Below are 24,214 nucleotides of genomic sequence, written 5' to 3'. Positions count from 1 at the left end.
TAAAGTTCAGTAAAGTCAAACACTCAAGATTTGCTTTGACCCAAATAAAATTAATACAATTTTTATGTCCCAGAACTCATTAAAAAAACTGATAATTGTTTTCTTTACTTATCATTTGTGGACACCTTAATGTTTTCTCCTGAAATAAATGTTATTTATTGAACCGTCACAAACAATGACACTGGAATTCTGCCCACGGCCAACATAAAGATAACATTTTTTTCTTTATGGCTTTAAACAACCAGAGCAGGCTCTGTTCGTCATCCACTACATGCTGACAGAGTATGAAGATGCCTCTCCCCATAACTCTCACCGGCTTTTGTGAATTTTATGCAATGAACCCACACTGTGACATTAAAGCTTTTGAGCTGATGACTAATTTTGATTCGTCATTGTTTTCTAGTATTTCTATTGTGAAAAAAGCTTATTGGTTGAACATGTGTATTGCATTGAAGTTGAAATCAGGTGAATCACATGCTGCCTCAGCAGCAACAACAATGGGCGTTCATTTACAATGGACAAAATCCTGAATAATGCATGTTTACAAATCTGAGTAAAAAAATAAATAAATAAATTAAAAAAAAGCTTAAAATATTGAAGAAACTGTAAGAAAAAGCGCTTGTCAGTCACTCACCAGGAATGATCTTGCACTGCTTGAAAGTCTCCATGAGGCTGTACATTTCCTCCTCTGTCAGGAGTAGATTGAGATTGTCCTGCAGGAAAGGACGAAGAGCAAGAAGAGGATTACGTTTCAGAATAAGTGGATGTCTTTGTCAAGTTTTACATTGCATGACTGTGGATCGCTACAATTAAACCCATTTCGTATCAGACTGCAGTTTTGATTAAAAAAAGTTGAGTTCTGGTCACGCTGGGTATCATCTGATGACTGTTCATATCATGAAAATAAATAATGACAGACAACATACAGTAAATAAACTTTATTGATCTTTTCAAGATCACTGAAGTAAATCAATCCTGGTTTGTTTGCATGGCCATTAATCACAATAACTCCAAACTGCCTGGGCATCACAAAATCTAAAATGAAAATACTCAATGAACCACTCTTAAAAGACCAGATGACCAAAAAAAAAAAAAAAAAAAAAAAAAAGCTGTAGGGTAGATATTTAGGTGTTTCACAGTGACTTCAAGCTTTCAGCACTAAAGTTAATTGGCCTAGTCTTGATTTATTAGGTAGAAAGTATTTGACCTGAAGTCATAACACCTCCAGATACTGCTGCTAGCACAATGACAAATAAATTACTGGACAAATCAATTGGGTTGAGTTAAAAAAAAAGAAAAAAAAAAGAAAGGAGGCATAACATATCAACAAGCTGGAACATTTCCACTTGCAACCTCACCACCTCACTGCAGCACTTCCTGTAACTGCTGAGATTATCCACGCTGCTCCGAGCAGGACGCAGTGTTTACATCTAACGACCTCCTTCAAGTTGATGGTTCTACTTGAAAGACTTCACTCAGTTGATACAAGAATCTCATTACAGATGATCCTCTTTGCTCCTTTGCGTCATTTAATCATGGATATTGGGAGGTTTAATTGCAGCGTGTGTCGGCTGCCACTGAATCAACAAAGTCAAGCAGCTCCCAGACAGTCCAGGACCTTCCTTAAAATTGTGGCATATGTATCACACTGACCCAAAACATATAACGATTAAATGTCTGAGATGAGTGAGAGCTGTGACTCGACTTTATAAAATAACCACTAGAAGACAAAAGTAATTCAAAAATGTTTTTGACATACAAACATGGACACTAGAATACATGTAAAACACAGCTCCAATATTAATAGTGTCACTGAATATCAGTAGTCATATGTACTGCATATCAAGCCTGAAAAATAACTAATCAGACTCGCTTAACGGTGTGTATATTCTCGCAGATGCACGTCTACAGAAGAGGTGGACGGAGTGCAGGAATCGATCAAAGACTCCATTCATACATAAGCGATCAAAAAGCCGAAGCAAAGCCATTCAACCAAAGAAAAGTGACTTAAAATACCTCTTATTTGATCTGGTTTCTCTCAATATTGAGGCGTGATAATGTCTCATAATGTATTTGTTCTTTTGGGAGGGTGGAAAATAACATTTTGACAGTGTGGTGAAAATTCAATTAATTTCAATTTTCCACCTCTATGCGGCTGTAAAAGCCACACAGTGAAACACTTGACAGATGTATTTCCATCAGTAAATTTATTACTGTTTTTATGGAGGTGTCTCTTATTAAAACGTGAAATTGAATATTTTTAAACTGACTGCTCCCCTGGAAGACTTCATATTAGTACCCGTTTGTCTGTATCTGCACGTCACTCTGAAACTGGATCAGAATCAACAATCTGAAACAAAGAACGCCGTTTCCTGATGACAGCACAATTAATTGTTTGCTGTTTACCTGACACGATGTCTGTTCCTCCCTGATATGATATGTTCATTAAGCTTTATCCTTTGTGCCGTCTGAAAAACACACAGGATGCCCATCTGCTGCGGAAGCTTTGCCGATATTATTGTGTCTGTCCGACAATATTTTTCATCCAGCTTTAAATTCAGAGTAACCTTAAAATTGATTTAAGGGTTTATGCAACACCTACTGACAGCATCTGGGAGAATGTGCTCTCGAAGACACAAAAGGGCCTCTGGGGAATAAAGAATAAAAATAACAACACATTCTAATCTTATGCTGGCAGCTTGCATAAATAGTTATTTTAGACCGTCTTGTTTGGAGAAATGACAGTGTTGGTGATGCTTTGAGGACAAAAAGCTTTAAATATCCCACATTCGGGCTCTGCGGCCAAGCAGCGAGTTTGAGAAATAAAACATTCTTTCCAAGATTAGAGGTGCAACAAAAACTATTTGTATGCAGATGACAGTGTGATCTGAAAGAGGTCACTCACAGTGATGCAACGACACCAGCCCTGCAGTTTCCTTCACTTCTACCTCAGAACACACGTTTCCTCATTAAAAATCTGTCTGCAGTGAAAGCTGAGTTTATACCGTTGTTAATATGTCCATGTGGTGTTTTTATGCATGCTGACATATAATGAGAAACATAAGCAGTAAACATGACGGTTGTGCATTCCCAACAGGGAAATTACACTTGAAAGCTGTTTAATCTTGAAAGGTTGAGGGTTTTATATCCACGCAGCTGTGTTTGTGTAGCTACATGAAAAAAATTGTGTTTCTAAATGATGTTTACAGTTGTCTGAGAGCTTTGATTCGGATTACATAGTATGATAATGATAACACGTCCAGGCCTGTGATGGGTGTCACTGTTTGGTCAAGACTGATATTAATAGCTTTATACTGATTGTTAAAAAAAGGGGAATTATACGAAGATCTGTTTGAATGTGGGATTTAATATTACTGATTTCTACTTGGTAATTTCTGCTCATTTTTAAAATGGGAACATGTTGCTTGTTTGTTGTTGTTTCATGCACACAATCAACTCTCATCTGAGACTTTTCCCATTTCAAGTTGGAATGCACAATATTTTGTGAATATAAACACAGTGAGTGAAGATTTTTTTCTTTTTCATAATGTAAACCAGATCGATGCAACATGATATCTAACAGCAATAGAAGGGAATTTAATCAATGTAGGAGCAGAATCTGCTTTTATTAATCTATGGGGTAATTGACAGGTTGACGATATTTGGGGAAACTTTTCTTTGTTGGGCATAAGTCCTAACTGGAAGGAAAAAACGTTTTTGACCACAGAAGTGAGGTACATGGATGGACGCCTGCGAATATGAGCAAGTTTGGAATGGAAATAAAGGTACAACGTGATTAATTGAAAATAACTAATCAGACTTTCATTCATGCGAGATACCAGCAGGTAGAGATCCTGGTGTGATATCTAAGATTAGATCACATTCTGCTCCTGCAGTCCATTTTCTTCAGTTAATTCCACAGCAAAATCAATGTCTTTTAAATTCAGAGCAGGTTTTGTTTTTGTTTGTTCTTAAAAAAAAAACACATCAAACATTGAGGTCTGTGATTTGAATTCTGTGAGCCTCAAACACTCCTTGGAGAGTGAATGCCTGTTAATAAGTGAATGCGGATGGAAGTCCAATCACCGTTAATTAGTATTATTTAGTGAGCCCTGATAAACATAGTTTATGTGAAAGTATTTTTAGTGTCTGTTTAAAATACTGATGGAGTTAACAGAGAGCTAAATGGAGAATCAATGCTGGACTGGCAATTCTGACTCTCTTTAGGAAGTTCTTCTGCTCCAGCCAATTTCGAGGTTTAATTCCAGCTATTAGGTGAAGGACAGAGCACACCAGGACCAGCACAGGGGTGTTTCACAGGGCAGACACAAACCGATGGGCAATTTACGTGACAGGTTTGGCAGACATTATGCACAGGAGCCTCAAACTCTACAACAAAAGGCCACAGACCAGAAGCAAAAACCTGCCTTCTAACTATGAAGCAACCATGACAACCAGTATCAATACAACTTTTTAATTGGAAAAAGGGAAAACTGCATTTGAGAGTCTGATATAAATACACACTATTAATAGGAACTGCTCCATCCTTACTTGATTATGTACGAGATGAAGCCGGCGCCCTGAAGAAGGGTCAGTAACTTTCCCTCCATGTGATTGGCTGAGTCTGAGCCGCTATTGTCGCAGTCTACTTTGAAGGCCGACTGCAAATCCACTTTCAAGGGAACTCAGTCCATCTGCCAGCAGCCGCCTCAAGTGTCTGTATGAAATTAAATGTCACATACGACGGAGGGGCGGGGGTCGGAACAGCTGACTGTTTCTCCAGCTATGAAGATGGGATTTCACAACATTTCACTCCATTATCCTCACACAACTGTTGCCTTTCACTCTCATTCCCTACACATGCTTAAAGAAGGCAGCCAGAGAAAGAGAGACTTTTTCAGTGGACCTTTCTCTCGGATTGTGTGAAAACATACCCCCCGTTGCACAGATTTGGCAGGGGACGTCGCTTCTCAGGGCTGACAAAATACAGTGGAGCCTCCACTTCATTCTAAAGGGTCCTCCAGCGAGAAAGCCCTCTTCGGCTGTTTACGCTTGAATTAAAAGCGATCGCATTATGCCTCTCTCACAGGGTGATCATCACCCAAGAGTCACGGGTTTTTGGCAGTGGCTTTGAATTCCTGATGAGGCTCTACTGTTCTGATTCCAGAAAAAAACAAAAACAAAGAAGAAGTCAGTCATCCATCACTTATTTGAATTCTTTCTGAAACTTGTTAACAATGAAAACATGTATTGTCATGCAGCTTTAAAGTCAGTTGCCTTAAGGTGAGTCTGTTTTGTGCTGAAGGACCTTCCTGTGTGGAGTTTGCATGTTCCCCATGTGGGCTCACATGTTGGCTCGGTGTAAGGGAGATTTTGATAACTACAGTCTCTTTCAAATGTTTGTGTCTGAGCCATAAAGCCATACAGTCAACAAATCCATCTTCTTCCTGCTCATTCTCCACACGGGATCACTGTGGCAGCAAGGAGGGCGAAGAAGGCCGGACATCCCTTTAGCTTCCTTTCAGCTCTCCTGAGGGAGCCCTGAGCTGCTACCAGACAAACGGGGGCCTAATCTCTCCAGCGAGGCCTCCTTTCAGTGTGTGAGAGCAGTGGCTCAACTTCACATCTCTCCCAGATGGTTCAGTATCTCCCTGTATCAGAATGCTCTGATTCAACCGGAATACAAGAACCGTAGGAAAACTTGGGAAGCGGTACTCACTGTACAACATCCAGTCAGTCATTTTGCATTTAAGAAATATCAAAAGTTTCACATTGCTCCATCTTCCAGATTGATCATCTCGCACAAGCTGAAGGCAGCACCCGTTGATTTCACCAATTGTAATGACAAATGGCAAATGTACTCAACCGTGGCTAATTAACGTCCCGATCTCACCACTGGTGACACTTTAAAGAAACAAAAGCACCATTAATCCCATCAGCTCCACTTGGGATTTTCATACCATGACAAGCTGAAGGATTTGTGACTTTTTTTTACAGCTCCGCCGTTCAGTGAGCTCTCTGTTGGACGGCATCAATGACCTGTCAAAACCCTGTCAGATGGGATTCAAGAATAGTTCAACAGCAATTTCCACATCATTAGATCTCAATAAGCAACCATTAACACATTGTCACTTTTCAATGTCCCGATCAACACTGGTCTGCGTGAACATATTTACACATGTGGCAGGAGAATATCTCCGTCACACAATCTGGAGGAACATTTTTCCTCAAGCTATATGTCAGGGGTGTGTCAAACACATTTTAGTTCAGGAGCCACATACCGGTGCATACAGGCCAATTTAACCTTGATTGCGTCAGACTGGAAAAATAGAGCCAGAACAACCTTTTAATTCAAATTTCATACAGTATATTTGATGAAAATATCAGTTGTTTTTTGGCAAAACCAAACAATTACAACAGAAAATTACTGCAATCTCAACATGAAGGCAATTTCAATGATATCTTGTAGTGCAAAATGCAGTGAAATGATGGAAAAATAACTTTGATTGCATGGTTTAAGAACTCACCCTGACAGCATTGGTTTTGAGGTTAATTCCAGATTGACAGGAACGAGGTAGCTAGCTTTCATAGCAGCATCGCCGAGATCTCAGCTCGGATCTCAGTGCTGTGCTGTGTCTGTTACTCTTAAAAAAATGTTTAAAAAAATCATTTCCTTTTAAATTTTTACAATTTGCTTGGTGGTGGATTGGAACTTCTTTTGGCGGTAGGCTATAGGTCAAGGCAAATGAACATAGAGGAAAGTTTCATGCCTGCAAGAGAAAAATAAACCTGTCCTTGAAAATTACACTTTCAATCGATCTTTCCATCAAGGCTTCTTTGTGATAACAATATTACATTCAATGAGTTCAAGTCACAAATTACAGCATAAATTGCACATCTTATTTAGCTCATGAAAAGGGCAAATGATGGCAAATTGGAACTCAGGGCTGAAAAAAAATGTGTTCCATTAAGGCCTTTCTAACACATTTCCCTCACAATAGGATCATGATTATAAGAACATATAGTGACTTTGACCTTTGCCCGTCACAAACTAATCAGTTCCTAATGTTCCCCCTCATTGACAAGTGTGTTGCGTACAAAGTATAGAGCTTTCAGGCAGCGACTGTCAGCGGTGTGATAGATGAAATTTCTTGATCGTAGAATCAAACCCATTTGTGTAGATTTTATCTCAGCATAGAAAAAGACTAATGCACATATTCAGGAATAGATGTGATTTGATGATTGTCAATACTAAAGTGAAGTGAAGTGATGTTGGATCGGAGCTGTGTGAACCTACACAGTAGTAGCAGCTCCACCCGGTGACGGTGTGGGCTGTATCCCTCATCTCCTGCAGGGCCTCAGCGCGCAGGTAGCCTAACTCCCGGAGGCAGCCGTCGTGAAACACCCGTGTGCAGATCCTGCAGGGGTAAAGGTCGTCGGCCGTCCACACCTCGCACACGTCGCACATCTCGTCACTCGGTGGCTGCAGTTGAAAAAAAAAGGAAAGTGGCAGAACAACATTTACTTTACAAGTGTTAGATTCACAGTCACCTTGCTTTGGCTGGAAAGTTGATGTTGCCTGGTGCTAAGAAGAGAGAAAAAGCTTGGGCAGAAGTCCACAGGTGGCGGGAGAGTTGTTTGGAGGTAGGATGATATTATATAACACAAAGCTAGTCTGTGTCGTGTCTACTACTTTTTTTCAGGTTCAAAAGTAGGTAATCAAAACACAACCTATAAAAGGCTGATATCCGTGCTCTGGTCTGATGTGTTCGCCATCAGTCTGCCCGGCTCCTCTTCGGCTCACTTCACAGCCAGGATGCACTCGGCTGTTCAGCCGTGGACAATGACTGCAGCATGCTTCGCTGGTTCACCGCACAAAGACGCTGTCAGTTTTTTATTTGCAGCTTTATATCTCTATCTCAGCACTGCAGCGAGACATCACGGCTGGAGACGCATCCCAGCTGAACTTTGTCACAATTTATCTTCTAGCTCTTCTCATCTTGTTCAACCTGATGATAACATCCAACATCAGCAAACTGTTTCTGTCGTCGCCACACACTCAAAATAGACTTCTCACCAGAGGAATTTAAAAGAGCTGGTGACCTGGACTGACCTTTTCATGATGAAACATTGTAGAAGAATATGCTGCCGGTAGATGTTTGCTCTTTTCATTGCTACTGGATTATGTTTGAAAAGAGCAAGTTTACACAACATGGTTCCTGACCTTGTTGGTGAGCTGAAGCATTTATAGCTGCACCAAATGTCTTCAAGCGAATTCAAGGTGCAAAGTCAACTATCATGGAGAGGCCATCATTTAAATGTGGCAATAGCAGCCCACAATTCTGATCCTTCTCACCTGCGGGGTTCTCACAGCGTCACGCTTAGTAGTACATATGAAAAGTGACAGAAATAGCAGTAAATCTAAGAATACTTGTATTGATTTAGAATTGTGTGCAGTGGGTGTGTGCTTTTAGTACACGATGCCACCAAGGTGTGTTGTGGATAAGTCAAGCATGGAAGTGTGAGGGAGTGTTAACGCTCTCGCCTCACTGCAAGACGGTTCAGGTGCATATTCTCATGACATGCATGAGGTTAATTGGTGACCCTAAATTATTCCTTGGTGAATGTGGGTGGGTGTCTCTGTGTGTCACCTTTCCTTGTCTAAAGTAAGGGTTACGTGGTTTTACTCATTGAATCCTGCCTGAAACATGAGATTTACTTGATAAGTAACATTATACACACATTGATATAACAGAATATCATCAGCATATCACAGAAACGGTGTGTGCATTTAGGAGATACAGGACATCTTATTTGACAGATATTACGTCAGCAATGTGCCGTGCCAAATAAACCCACACACGGGAAGGATTAACATGTCTAAACCATTGAATATGATACTCACTGCAGTCTGAAAAGACCAATGTATTACACAACAAACAGCAAATTTAATCCCTGTTCAGAATTAATAAGTATATATGGTAAACATTGTTCATTCAAGGTATCATTTCTCCATCCTTTGGTCAGTGTGTTATTTTCTTTTTTTGGCCTGATGGTGTCAGTGCTCCTGTGAACTCTGTTTCATTTTTGAGCATCGCCCAGTGCGATGGTCTTGTCAGAGCTCGCCACAGCAGCCCGCCTACACCATGCTTGGTGAGAAGAGCCTTTCCATGCATCAACAACACATGACATAAATAAAAGGCCTTTGCAGAAAACAACTTGAATCTGGGACTTGTTTTTTACCTTCAACTGGGCTGTTTGGAGAAGAGTCCTTTAACAGGCTGCCTCAACTCTTTTATCATAATGCCAAATGTGAGGGAGGAAGAGAGATGATATGCTGCTGTTGCCATGGAGATTCTTTGACATCTTGCAGTCATCTCTTTAATCCCACAACTTGAGGATTCAGTGTGTGTTTTGTCATTTTTTTGAGACAGTCTTTATTTTTTTGGCCACAAATTTTCAACAGCAGTCAGCGGATAACAAGCCACCACTGAAACTGCTTTGTTCAAATTTCTTTACCTGTTCTTTCTTTTCCAGCTCGATCTCGACTTGCTGGTCGTCATCGGCTTCCCTTTTGGGCCGAACAAAAGCAGGCGGTGTGAGCTGGTGGCTCTTGTCAAGATCTTCTGGTTCCACTCCTTTCCCGTCCCGTAATCTGGACCAGGCCTCCTGGTTGACCTTACACTCGTCTCTTGTCGGCGCTGCAGCCTGCTGAGAGGTGGACGGACCCGCGCTGTTGTCTGCGTCCTCTGCGTCTGCCTCCTTGGTGTTTTTCTCATCGGCGTCGGCCGAAGACTTGGCGGCACCGTCGCCCTCCTCTGCCTCCTCGTCCGCCTGCTTGACGGCGACAGGGCGGTCCTTCAGGCCCGCCTGGAAGGCAGAGACGACTGCGTTGCATTTCTGCACCTTCTCCACCTGCTGCTTCTTTGACATGAGAACCCCCATGGCTGCAAACAGAGGGAGAAAGAAGGAAGGAGAAACCAGTTATCTCAGGCTGATTTACAGATGTGATCCACCAATACACATTTTCTAATATTGAATGCTTTATATTATTCATTTGCTCCTGTTAAAGATTAAACTTTATGAATATGGAATTTCAGGATTATTTTCCAGATATGCACAACGCTGTGAAGAGTTTGTCATCGTCGCTTAATTTACAAGACATATCTTGGCCCTGGTTTGCGGCGTCCGCTCCATGATGATTGAAAGAAAATGAGCACAGACACAATAGTGTTTCCAGCAGATTATGCTCATACATGGATTAAAGCATGGGGGAAATCTCATGTGACGACTGCTGTTTGGCCATCATATAACCGAAGGTGTAATTCTCATTAAAGCATCGGCTGAAATGCATCTAGAGTGAAAACCAGATCTATTTCCGTGTTCAGGCAATTTGTCATGTTTCATGCATGATTTTAGTCAATCAGCCTCAATGTAATTACAAAAATGACCTGATAGGTTAAAACTTAGATGAGATGTGATGAAAACCTAAAATATGATACAAGAAGAAAAAAAGTAAATGACTGTGAATCAGGTACAATGGGGTTCTTTTTAGTCTTCAGTATACATCGAAGACCTCAGTCCCTGCAAATCTGATTCTATCAGGAACAATGTCCCCAAACTCATATCCTTATTACTAATAAACTGCACTTATCTGCTGCCTTTTCCACATTCCAGCGGGTTGCTGCTGATATTTCATAAAACTGTCCAGTCCACACGGACACATGGATATTGACTTAGATGAAATTTTTATTTGCATGCTTTACAGTGAATGCAAAGATTGTGAGAAAGTAAAGCCCCTCAACTGTCTAAAAGAAATGGTTCAGTGCATACAGTATTATATAAAAGCCAGGTTTGAGCAGAATCTGAATAAGACTTCAGGGTTACTAAAACCATCAGATGTTTGACAAAGTATAAGCACCCATATGTGAGCTGCTTTCACACATGAAGGTTCCTCCTTGTATTGACAGAGGATACCAGGCTCATCAATGAAGGAATCGAAACTCTGCACTAATGTGTCTGTGACTGTCCGATATTCATGACATTCAGGATGAAGGCTGTCTGACTGAAACTATACTGCTACATAAAGGTTGTAATCAGGATGCCACTTGTGAAAATGGGGCGTCGTTTTCCACATTGAAGGAAGTCGTGGAAATTAACTACATGTTCAGAACTTGCTTTAAATGAAATTATCTCATGTGTTTTATACCTTCTGCTGCTGAAGGAGGTTTGATTAGTGTAAAAAAAATGTGATTTTTAACTCCCTAATGATGAAAATAATGCAATAGAAGAGGATATCATGACCAAATTGAAGGGATAAATCCTTAATAATGAAGCCAGGGCAACAATCTCATTCATAATAGAGCACAGACACACATATACACTACTTACAAAATGCTTGGGATATTTGGCTTTCATCTGACATTTGTGGAAAATGTATAAAGTTCATACAACAGTGTTTTATCATGAAAGTAGGGCATTTAAATAGAAGTGTACCATGATGATTTCTTCATCTCAATTTACTCAAACAACAGAAGCCAACGACAGTGGTTGGTATACCACAATAAAAAAAAGTCAATGTCTCAATAAGTGATCATGAGCCCTTGAGCAATAATTACAACTTGACAATGACGTCTCACGCTATTCACAAGTCGACCTGTAGTCTGCCGAGGCATGGCGCCCCACTCTTCTTGAAGAGCAGCCCTCAGGTCTAGGGTTCAGAGTTTTGAGCCTCAACAAGGGTTCTCTTTAGCATTCGGGTCTAGAGAAAATGATGGTCAATCCGTTTGAGCAACCACAGTCTCCAGTAGCCTTTCCCAAATGAAAACACCTCTGTGAGGATGAAACCAGGTCTATGTTGTTCATGCAGGGGCATCATGACTGGATTCAAGATGTTATTCAGGTAGCATGGGCTTCTGTATTGAAGTAACTGTAACACCACCACCAAAGTAGGTGTAAATGTTTCCCAATGATCTGAAGTGATACTTAGTGCCTCTCAGCTCTCTCAGATGTTCCTGACCAAAGGTCACCCACTTCAATGTCTTTCCGGGACTCTTCCAGTCTCTCTGTACTTCTGTTGAACCTGCTGATCAGAGGTGGGAGATTGGAGCCTGATCAAGTCATCTCCATGCCATGTTTTTGCCCTCACCATGCACCACAGACAAGGTGAGGAGCAGGGTTGATTAGATTCACCTGGTGTGATACATGGTCCTTGGTTTCATGTTGTCAAAATGTGAACAGCACGAGGAGAACAATTTAAATATCGAACCAGGAAATTTATCTGAAGATTTATGGATTGAGCACCTGCTGTGAAGTTTGCCATTCTAATCCTTGTTAAAGAAATGCAAGTTGTGAAAAAAATACTTAGACATTGAATAGTTGGACTTGTGCATTCAAATGTTTATAGGACACATTAAATTAACCTGTAAAGAAGGACTTAATGTGCATTTTAGATTCATCCAGAAAATCCACCCTAAAGCCAAACAGCCTGGTCTCTGAGTGATGTAGCTTGAACGTAATATGCAGCAGGTAGTCAGCAATCCATCAATCACCTGTAAAGAGGTGATTTAGAAACAGAGTTGGATTTTTTTCACTCATCTCTCTGGTGTTTCAAAAAGTAGGTTTAATTCTGTTGTATTTGCGAAGGTTTGGCTGCCTTCTCCCCTCGGTTTAATGTAGATGAAGGGGATTTTTACTTGTTGTGCTCAGAGCAGCGTGTCTTTCCAGAACCGGCGCCCTAGTTATTTGTGAAAGCTCGACAGGCCTCACTGTGCTTTCACTGAATCTACTTTCAACCTCCTCCTGGAAAAAAAACAAACAAAAAAAAAAAAACAGTCACCACAAAAAATGCTGACCATTTATAGATTTTGAAAATACGTCATCTATTGTTTGTTTTTTCGGGAAAAGCAGTCTTTCTTTTCATGATCCAAAGAAAGAAGGAGAAAAGGGATCCTGCAGCACATTCTAAGCCACGAAACAACGTGTACACATTTTCACAAGCAAGTTCAATTATCAACAGAGAAAGGTGTTTTCCATCTGTCCTCAACAAACAAATACCATGCGATTGCTTTGGGATCCCCTCCGGTGTTCTGCTGCTCGGGCCTGTGTCAGCAAAAACCTTCACCTCGTCCTTTGTATTTAAATTAACTTCTTTTCTTGTGTCAGAAGGTCAGATTTTCTTCTGATTTTCACACAACCCCAGAAGACCTAAACCTTCCGCATGCTCGACTGCATGCGCACATATAAATGGGTTTCCTTTTGTTGTTCCTTTGTGTGTATTTGTGTGCATCCACAGTGGATACACGGCATCAATCGCCACAACTTGCTGAGTTCAGCCAGCTGTGGATATCTAACATCACTCCTCCTCAACTCCCGACTTTTCGCCAAATGAAATGACTCCAGATAAGATAAAGCCAGATCTACTTCATTGATCCCCAAGGAGAAAATTAACTTCCCCCTGCCTGCTTGCAGGTTTCCAATGAGATTTTGTTAGTTATTAAAGTCAGCACCTTGAGAAAGCAGCATTTGTCTGAATCTTAGTCTGAGGCAATCCTGATTTGACAATGTTATTGATACAGTTATTGCCAATAAGACTGTGTGACACTCCAGAGCATATGAAATGCATGCCGAGTTGAATATATTTTGGGGATTTAATCATCACCGACTCATGATTGATGCAAGTTTTGGGGGAAAACACAGTAAATTGTGTAAGAGGTATAAAATTTAACAGGTTTAACTGGAAACAAAAGGCTTCACAGTGACACTCAGTCTTCTCACAGCGAGAAATTCCCACATCAATTCCATTTGCATGAGCTCCTGGTGCATTCATGGCTTTTCTCTGAGTACTCTGGTTTCCTATGTCCGTCCACAACCATGTAATTGAGGTTAACTGGTGAGTCCAAATGACCCGTGTGGGTGGTTGTCTGTGTTTGCCCTGTAATGGGCTCGCGACCTGTACTTGGCGGACTGTGCCTCCACCCAGTCAGCTGGGTTAGAAGAGGAAGACAGAACATGAGAAATCAGCGGACTTCGCGCTGATCTTGAAAGTCAATACATTACAAATCCATCCATGATTGAAACGTTCAGTCTCCACAAATCGCCAGTTCTTCACAGGATTAATTAATGCAGACACAATTAGTGACGCCTCCATTGCTGTGGGTAGTTTAGAGTCACTTATCAACCTTACAAGTACGCATTAGGCTTTAAGGAGGGAGTCAAGGTTGCCAAAGAAACTCGGGCCTGCAAAGGGCAAACATGCAAAATTTCACCCCCCCAAAAAAACAAACAAAAAAACCCAGCTGAGCAGTTTCTGCTGTGAGAGAACAGTGTCAACCACTACATAAATGTCTCATTACCTGAGATTGATCAAAAAGGCTTCTGACTTCCATGATCACTCAAGATTGCAGTTTTGATTTCATTTTGCGTTCAACATAGAATGCTTCGATGGAGCGCTGAACCCACACAAGTACAAATTGAAATGTGATAATACAGAAAGGGGCATGTGAAAGGAGGAAAGTATCAAACATATTGGAGCATGACAATAAATAAATTTGAATTTTGCACAAAAAAAAAATGCAATATGGTTTATGATCTGTGACAAAGTTGAAGCTGTGAGAGAAAGGAAAGCAACAGAAGAGATCCAGAAAGCTGAGAATGTGACTCTGACCGCATTGACAGCAGCTTCTCTGCTGCAGAATAAGCAATTTGCACTTTCCTTCCATGCATTAAAAACAGATGCAATCATGAAGAAATGCAAAATGTGATGAATGTTAAATCAAATTGCGGACTGTACATTAATCAGTTAGTATCTACAGTACTCTACAACCACAACGCTCCTGATGTTCCATATTGAGATACAATATTGTGTCTCGCTTTCTGCTAAAACCTCGAGGAAAACAGTCGGCAGGTACCAACACCGGCTGACGAGACAATCCATCCCGAGATGGGTGGGCGTCTTATCAACCACGAACATCAAACTGCCAAAAGTTTCAGAGCGTCTGAGGATAACGCCGCCCCAAAGATGCGCTGCTTCAGTTTTTCCTTTGATCTGACAACTTCTACACTTCTGAGCGTTTTTCGGGCGAGCGCTAGGTTTCTAAATATAACAAACACACTGTAAAATGTGGCAGGCCGTACAGTGAGGAAACAGTCGTAGTGGTTATTTCCACACAGAAGTGAGTTGCCTGATTGAAAAAAGTAAAGTGCTGGATAGCGAGTTCAGGCTGATTACATGGTACTTATGGGACATGCGTCTTTGTTCTGAAATGCAATCTTGTCCGTCCATGCTCCACATAAGTGCCTGTGTGAAATTTAATCGAATTTATCTAAAGTGAAACGGCAGTCAACCCCTCCCCCTCAACCCAGTCTCTCTCTCTCTCTCGACGATGAACGATTTGTACTTTCATCCATTTATACCTTCAGACGATGTAATGACGTGCAACAAATCCAAAGAGCATTTTTCATTTATATTATTGTTTGTATGAAACAGAGAAGTCAAGAAATTGCTTTCTTCTTTGCGGCAGTTGTTTTGGATTAATTTTATCTATCCAGTTGATCCATTCTTAGTAGGGATTTTATAGCTCTCTGGCTTTCACACGAGTTTAAACCACGCGGTGCAGGTTTTGCATGTCCCCCATTGGAAAAAAAAAAACTAATCGGAGAGCAAAAATACCCACTGAAATCCAAAACAGACGTGAAAAGAAGTAATCAAAGGCAAACAGAAAGTGAAAAATCCAGAAAACCACAAGGAAACTGTTGATTCCAACATGGAAAAACAACATGAAGACCCTCCTCCTCTCTTCATATCCTGTGGAAAATTAGAGACACACTGACTGACTTCCTCAAGGACAAGCACTTCATTGAAACGGTCTGTGTGACTCCTGACAATTCCCTCTCACAGGCTAATAAACGACAGAGGCATGCTGGGAATTTGCAATCATTAAAGCACACATTTGCAGGCCCACAGAATATCGAACAGGCTGTTGTCCTATCTGCAGGGGCGACAATCGGCTCAGTGGGTTGTCTCTCCGCACAGACGAGCCGAGACTGAAGAGTTTCTGTTACTGCGGGCTTCAGCTGGTGCCTGGGTTGACAAGAAAATCAACTCTTGACTTTCTGCTCAAAATAAATTCATACATTTTATGCATAAGATGTGTGATGACGATCTGTGCCCTCACATCCAATTACAACCCGTCCCTGTGGTTATCGCTCTATATGCTCGCCGTGCCTTAAAGCCCAGCTGTTAATTAGGTCCCAGCCACTCTTATCCACCTTTCTATCCATGTTTTTGCCCAAACTAATAATTCCCCGTTCTGTGATCTTTGAATATCGTCCCATCAATCTTCGCTTCAGACCCGGTGACGTGCGCGCCCTCCCGACTCCCCCCTGAAACAACACCTCGTCCTCAGAGGGAACATGGATTCCTCCCTGTGACTTTTCTATCTGCCATCTGCCACCAGATTTGTTGTTTTCTTCCCACACGTTCCCAAGACCTTTTTTTTTTTTTTTTTTGCAATTCATCACTTTAACTTAGACACGCAAAAGAAAAGTTAAAGCCTAAAAACTTCCCTTCTGATCTGAGTTGATTTTTTTTTTTTTTTCACATAATAGTCATGTGCACTCTTTAAAAGGGTGACATTAACCTTATTTCAGTGTTTTGCTTTTAATATTCTGGAACACCACCAGGGTAGCTGCTAATAATTCACAGTGAAAATTTGCTATTTTGACCTTTTGTAGAAACCTCTGTTCATCCCTTTAGGCCTGCCTTCATAACGCCTCAGATCTTTCTATCATATCTATCCACAGTGTACTGACAAGGGGCCGCCATGCATGCTTGAACTTGTGGGAGTTGTAAGAGTCTTCCTGATCACTTTGACGGACGAACAAAGTCAACACAGGACAAATATATTTAGTTATAAAACACTTTCACAGAACCATGGTTGAAAACAAAGTGCCGAATAGTACAAATTAAAACAGAACACAAAAATAAATAGAAATACAAGTAAAACAGGAATAAAATCACGCTGGCTGGAAACACAGAAACTTAAAAAAAAAAAGTGATATGGCCAGTTTGATGTGACTAAAACACCTAACAACACAGCTTGAAGGATCTGGCGTCACTCAGGCCCAGAAGCAATATCAGGTTTTCTCACTGTCGGCCAAAGGTGCTGATGACCATAACAACATCCCACCCAACACCGGAAATAGAGAAACACTGAAGAATGATGTCTTTGATGGATCACCTTCCAACTTCCAATTCAAGTGTCACTATTTGCTTTTTTTCCACTTCCCTCTCTCTTCTCTCACTTTCCTGTACATGAGCTCCACACCATGAATCCATCTTCTGTACAATTCTATTCTTTTCCAGATTGACTGCAGAAGGAAACTGTAGCGCCCACAAAAACACAGCGAGAACAAGCTCGTCAAGGGAATTTTCAAAAAAGATCTAATCAAAATGAATTTACCGAAATTAACATTTACATTAGAGGAGATGTACAACAGAGGCATCTCAAATATAAAGCCATATAAAGAGAAACAGCACTGTATTGTAAGGTTCACATTCAGTCTTCAAAAATAGTGGATATGTTGATGTGATGACAGCTCAGGACTACAGCGTGATTCTTACAGGGACTTAATTATCCACTGAAGTGACCCTCCTGCTCTGGCTCAGAGCGGCGCTGGCACACACACGGCAGACAGTGACAGCGCTCAGCTGCCAACGGCGCCCGCGAAGAAACGCTCGTAAATTGCCTCTCTCACATGTGTTAGATTTTTAAAAAAGACACAAGCTTTCAGGTTTAAAATATTAACATCCTGGTCAATGCATGTGCAAATACATGAACCGCAGCTGGAGGCGGTGCAGAAAAAAGGCTGTGCCATTTAGAAATGAGATAATCTACAGAAAACAAATTGTTCTTTAATGGCCAGCAGTGTGGATAACCTTCATAAACTCCAGAGGGGGGGATACTAAACAACAACAGTAAACTAGAGCGCTAAGGTCTTTGCACACTCTATCAAATCTCTGCATGTAGAAAATTGAACATAAGCACTTGATTAGGCCAAAACAATTAAATCTGTATATCACTGGGAATAAGACAGACAGAGAGAGAGAGAGAAAAAAAAAAGAAAATTCATGACTGTCTTAATTCTCCTGCATTACAAGCCTCATTAATAAAACCCTGATTCATTTTTAAACATTTAACTCACAGCTATTCTTTTTTTTTTTGCACTCTTTTGTTAAAAAATGATATCAAGCTGAAGGGAAAAATCAGACTGAATGCTTGGGAGGCATTTGCATTCCTGGGAGCTGCAGGTAAAGTCACTGCTGATGAAGAAATATGTGCGTGCGCAGAGGACCTTGTCATTTTCAGGTTAACTTATGAATTTTAAATAAGGGTCTGCTGGGTTTTTTTCCCTCTCTCTCGGTGTAGAAGGAGATTCTGACACAAATGGGTCATGGACTGGCTTTGATTCCTGACTTTATTAGATACTGCTGAGTAACCTGCCACCTGGCCGCCTTGCTTTCTGTGAGCCGCTAAACCTTTTTTTTTTTTTTACCACAAGTCTGCCAAAATGATCAACCCCTCTCATATCTGACTGAAGGCAGTGTTTGCCCGGCCTGCAACACTGCGCTCACAAAAAAGAAGCATTTCCTTTTCATCTTTGACAGCTCGGATGAATATCTCTTCAGAGGACACGCACAACCTTGTCAGTCAGACTCTTTTATTACAGGAGGCGCCGCTGTTTTTTCAGTGGCAGCATATATGTATATTTTTATTGCACTTGCTTTCTCATTGCTTTGTGAAGTGAGCGATTTCCAAAAATGAACTCTGACCACAGATGTCCCGTGTTGTTTGGATCACATAGCTTCGCAACATACTCATTAGGCAGAAGGGCTCATTTCAATAACAGCCTAACAATGAGCATTAACTGAAGTGACGAAAACATTATGACAACACTGATCCTGGGTACAAATAAGGAAAGATAGCATTGAAGAATTACAGTAAAACAACACACTGATACACAGATACTCTTGAACTACTTGACTTGGTTTGGAAAAATGTACTTTTCTCTCCAATAATTATCCTAAATGAGGATTTCCCTCCATCCTTTCATCTATTTATCTTCTCTACTCTATGTTATCCTTCTTAAGAGTTGCAGAGCATTGGAGCCGATCACGGCGATCAATGGACAGGTCACTAATCCATCACAGGGGTAACGCAGAGAGACAGACGCTCACATTCACATCTACAGGCAGTTTAGAGTCACCAAATACTCATGCTTTTCAGGATTCAAAGCCATCTTCTTGCTGTAAGCCCTCTACAAAGTGGGGTTTTCACTTATTGAGGTAACTTCAGGGTTAACCTTGGGTTTTCTGTTCTATGATACAGGCAAACATCTTACTGGGGTAAATTACTGCTGTAAATCCACTGAAGCTACAGAGCAGGTTATGGTCTGGATAAGAGATCAGCAAGTGTAAAAGCTCTGGCTCCTGACCAATCAGATCTCATGGAAAATGTCCTGCTAAGTCTTAGAAGATCCTGTCTGGTGCTCGGATCGCAACAGCAGAGCTTCAGAGATAATTACTTTTTAGGGAGAGAGCACTCTGAAAGATGTTTTTGGATTTGTTCTTCACTCCCAAGTTTGTTTGTTTGTCAATTCTTGACCAGCATTCCTTCCTGGCTGTTTCTACAACAGTTTTGCTTCTGTCCTGGTTGACGTGTTTGAATTGTTCATATTTTTAATAATTGTCTTCTTCTTCAGCTGCTCGGCAGTGTTTCTTTGTGATTTTTCCACCACCATGTCATGTACACGTGTCCTGATCACCACTGGACAGCCCCGGGCTGAAGTACTGAACTGACGACCTTTGTGTTCAAGCTTATCAGGAACACGAGTGTCTGGGAAAGTCAACCCAGGTAACGCTGACATATCCAGGACATGTTAATCCCGCTGCGTAGGAGTGAAACAATGGGGTCCATTGTTTCACTTCCATATATATTTTCAGTATGCTCTGATGGTTTAAGAGGGACTGAGCATTAATCTCTGTGTGAGACGAGATCCTGATGCCAGTGCTTCCTCACCAACCCAGTCTCCACAGGCTGATAGTTTAAGTTGGATGCCAAAGAAATGAATCAGAGCAGTGCTGACATTGAAGTTTTCTCGCAACATGAGGGCAGTTTTAATCAAAACAATGTCATGACACGATTACTTATTTACTCCCGATGGATCTAATGCTAGTTTCGGTTGCAGGTTTTTGGGGAGTGGGTTATTGACTCACTGTCCACTCACCCACCTGGAGGGCCAGGGGATCAGTCTCCACCTGGTCCGTACCCTTCAATGTGTTCTCTTAATAGAAATCACCTAAGGTTTACAAGATTTACATCCTACCCAATACTGAGCTTTGAGGTAAAACCTCTCTGTTGAGTGCAGGACACAACATTCTGCTGATTAACGCTGTTAAATGTTGAATTCCTCCATGTTCTGAGATTAGGGGCATCAAGACGCTATTTCCATTTTATATTAATGTAGGCCTACACTGCTCCTCTCATAATAATTAAAGTACTAGAGATCATCATCGATTATACATTCTGCCACTTTATTTGAAGTTGGGCTCCACTGCCTGGACTTAAAGTGGCCATTTAAGAAAACTAATACAGTTGCATCCTGCTGGTTGAAAACCATTAAGATCATTGGACTGTTGCAGATCTTAGTAATTATTTTTTATTGAATTTCCCTTGAACTGTACTGAGAAGTGGTTCCACTGAGGCTCAGCAAGTTACCCAGATTCACCCTCCATATCGCATTTGATGGGCGATCCAAGCAGGAGAGGACAGAACGAAACTCCCCACAGGCTCGGCGATCGCTGGAGTCCTGCTGGAGCAGCTGCCGCCGCCGCTCTGCTCTCCTTCATGAACCCCTCTGAATGATTTAAACGCCCCTGGATAAAAAAAGATCTGGATGAAGGGAAGGAAAACAGGGACACTCCTTGGGGCAGAACCTGACATATATGGCTGAGGAAATGTTATTCTGTCGAGCAGCACTGCGACAGAATATCCCTGAGACGGCGAAGCATGTCAGCATTTCAGTCATTTCTGTGTCTTGTGTGACAGATCCTCCATTCATTTGTATTCCAGCGTGGTGAGTCCATTTTTAACATGCAACGAAGTGAAATCATTCATTGTATTTCTGCACTTGTTCCTGACATTTTACGCACTTTTGCAGACAACTGACAGACGACTTTTGTTTTTTGTTTTTTTTTCAGCATTTAGGCTCTTGATCTATATCGGCAATTGACTACGACTGGCTCTCAGACGACAAAGCTCTCAGGAGCATCTTGGTTTAATTAAATATTGATAATTTCAGAGGGAGGTGGCACCAAAGTGCTCTTCAAATCCTTGTGATTTGATTCTGATCCTCTGGGTAATCCGTCAGCCCCACACTTCACTCACCAATTTACCGCTGCCACAGCGCGTCGAGCAAACAACGCCAAATACTTCCATGAGCTCCATCCACAGCAGAAACCGTTTCAATAATAATCAAGAAAAGAGTGCAAATTATCATCTGCAGTGATTTTCTGGGAGTAAATTATGAATGTATTATGCTCAAAAAGAATGCAATTTTCTCCTGTAAGCAAAAGGCAACAGGGACACCTTGAAGTTTATATTAGTATTCAGTCCTCTACTCTCAAAGTGTTACCAAGGGGTGAGTTACTGACTTCACTGAGCAGACATTTAAAGAGAAATAGTCCACCAGTGGTGAAAATATTGATGTCAAGCATATAGAGTCAGATTTTTTTTTTTTTTTTTTACATATACATAATTAGACTCACTTAAAGGGCAACTCGGGTTTTTTGACATCTGGACCTTATTTATAGGTGTGTGCATGCTCATATATTCACTCAGACAAACATCGTGCAGCTCGGAGTCCTTCAGAAGTTATTTAGATCCAACCGATTTAGCCGCACTTAGCGGGGGCCACGGCAATGGAGCTTTAGCGCGGGACATAATCTCTGCAAAATCGCTCATTTCGGCTATATTTCTTCATCCATCGCCAGTGTTATCATAAAGTCAGCTCATCTACCATCTTCAGGTGGATCAGCTGACAGTTTTCGCTAACTTAGCCACAATTAGCTCGGATGGGAAGGTTGGAGCTCTTCTCCCCAGCAGAGAAGCACTTTGAGTCAGCCTCGGCTGTCACGGCACCTGGGTGCCTGACTTCCAGGAGCCGAGTTGGGGCCGATTGGGTAAACGGCCCGGAGCTGCTCCACGGAGGCGACGGGAGAGCTCCAGCAGCTGCGACCTGCTTCACGTGCCTCCGTGGTTATGCGGCGGGTCCCCGCGTGCTCCGCAGCCGGCACGGAGCGCGTCTCCGCCCGGGAGCGGGGATCCGGAACTGCCGCGCCGCGGCTTGCTCCACGGAGGCGCGTGAAGCAGGCCGCGGCTTCCAGGGGCCGAGTTGGGGCCGATTGGGTAAACGGCCCGGAGCTGCTCCACGGAGGCTGACGGGAGAGCTCCGGATCTCTGCTCCCAGACATGCTCCGTGCCGGCCGCAGAGCACGCGGGGACCCGCCGCATAACCACGGAGGAGGAGAGGAGCTCCGTGACGTTCCCATCCGAGCTAATTGTGGCTAAGTTAGCACGGTGTCAGAGAAGAGAGAAGCGCAGCAAATCCCATCATATCAGAGCTTTGAGCATCCAACCCCGGGGTGCTCCTGGAAGTCTCTCCTCACCGAGAGTCTCTGGAGGTCTCCAAGCCGGGCGAGGAGCGCCGTCCGCGGGCCGTGGGGCGGCTGACGGGAGAGGCTCCAGCATCCGAGCTAATTGTGGCTAAGTCAGCACAGTGTCAGAGAAGAGCTAAGCGCAGCAGATCTCATCAGAGCAGAGCAGAGCAGAGCTTTGAGCATCCAACCCCGGACCGAAAGGCAATCCAGGGCCGCCACGGGGCCCCCCGCCCGGCACGGTGCCCAGCGCCGCCGCCGTTTCGGACAGTTCCACTGACCCAGCGGCCTAGCCTCCAGGCCCGGCTCCGCAGGCAGGCGACCGGACACACGCGCCGGCCGCCCCTGGCTGTCTGACCATCTTCAGGTGGGTCAGCTGACCCACCTGAAGACGGTAGACAAGCTGACTTTATGCAGCCTCCCGGTGAGTCAGACGCCCAGGCGCCGTGACAGCCGAGGCTGACTCAAAGTGCTTCTCTGCTGGGGAGAGGAGCTGCAACGTTCCCATTCAAGCTAATTGTGGCTACGTTAGCGAAAACTGTCAGCTGACCCACCTGAAGATGGTAGACGAGCTGACTTTATGATAACATTGGCGGAGTTGCCCTTTAACATTGTAAGGCTCTTTGGTGTCTGTTAAATCAGTGGGAAAAGTATGATATAAGTTAACTCCATTCACCATAACCAGTCATGCAACTGCACAATCCCTTGGAATATTGTCAATTTTTGCTTTTATTTTGACATATTTGGACGATTAAACATTTGATTCATTTCGAAGACATGACAGCTGTCTCATCAGGGTGGCAGGGAGCTGGAGTCGCAGCTATCGCCAGGTGAAAGGCCTAGTACACATCTCCAGTACATCACTGGAAAAAGTCTAACACCACACACACATACACACACACGGGTGTAAATCATAGTCTCCAGTTAACTAAATAAATATGTCTTAAGATATAGAAAGAAAACAGAAAATCCAAAGAAACTCTACAATGGGAAAGTCAGAACATGCAAATCACATTCAGAAAGACCCAATATGAATATTCAAATACTTCAGAATGTAACTTTTGAATATTGATGTTCATGATGTCCTCATTGATTTGATATTATAAACTTAAATTTATAAAGTGCTCGAGTAGAGTGGATTAGCTTTCTAATGAAGAATAAGTAAATTATACTGCGTCATGTTATTTCATTATTACTGTATCAGTCACTTTATCATTGCTGTTATAATTTGTTTTATAATGTTGTTTCTGCAGTGTATAAAACTGGTGATCGAATGACAGTTTATTGTATGTGCCATCTTCAATTTTGTTAGAATTTAATGGGGGATAGGCGATTATAAGTTTAAACTTCAGCCTAATCCCTTTCGGTCAGTATATATGTATGTGTATGTAATTATGCACATATGTGTATGTGTGTGGATGTACTTGTATATGTATATATAGATATATTACATTTGAATGTGCAGTGACCGGAAAAATAAAAACTAACAAACTAACAATA

General features: G+C 42.0%; 1 protein-coding gene across 1 annotated transcript in view; it reads right to left on the bottom strand.

The window, feature by feature from the left end:
* phf24 (PHD finger protein 24) overlaps positions 1-24,214 on the bottom strand; it is a 36,309-nt gene that overhangs the window by 9,519 nt on the left and 2,576 nt on the right. Inside the window, exons 2-4 of the mRNA XM_030085009.1 lie at positions 9,520-9,947; positions 7,298-7,483; positions 635-713 (exon numbers count right to left, since the gene is read on the bottom strand). Of these exons, the coding sequence (XP_029940869.1) occupies positions 635-713; positions 7,298-7,483; positions 9,520-9,945 (691 nt within the window). The 5' untranslated portion in view covers positions 9,946-9,947. The remainder of the gene's footprint in view (positions 1-634; positions 714-7,297; positions 7,484-9,519; positions 9,948-24,214) is intronic.

The sequence above is a fragment of the Salarias fasciatus genome (genome assembly GCF_902148845.1).
Source record: "Salarias fasciatus chromosome 7 unlocalized genomic scaffold, fSalaFa1.1 super_scaffold_4, whole genome shotgun sequence".
NCBI classification, from domain to species: Eukaryota; Metazoa; Chordata; class Actinopteri; order Blenniiformes; family Blenniidae; genus Salarias; species Salarias fasciatus.
Note: the sequence above shows the minus strand (reverse complement) of the source record. Positions and strands in the feature narration are given on the sequence as shown.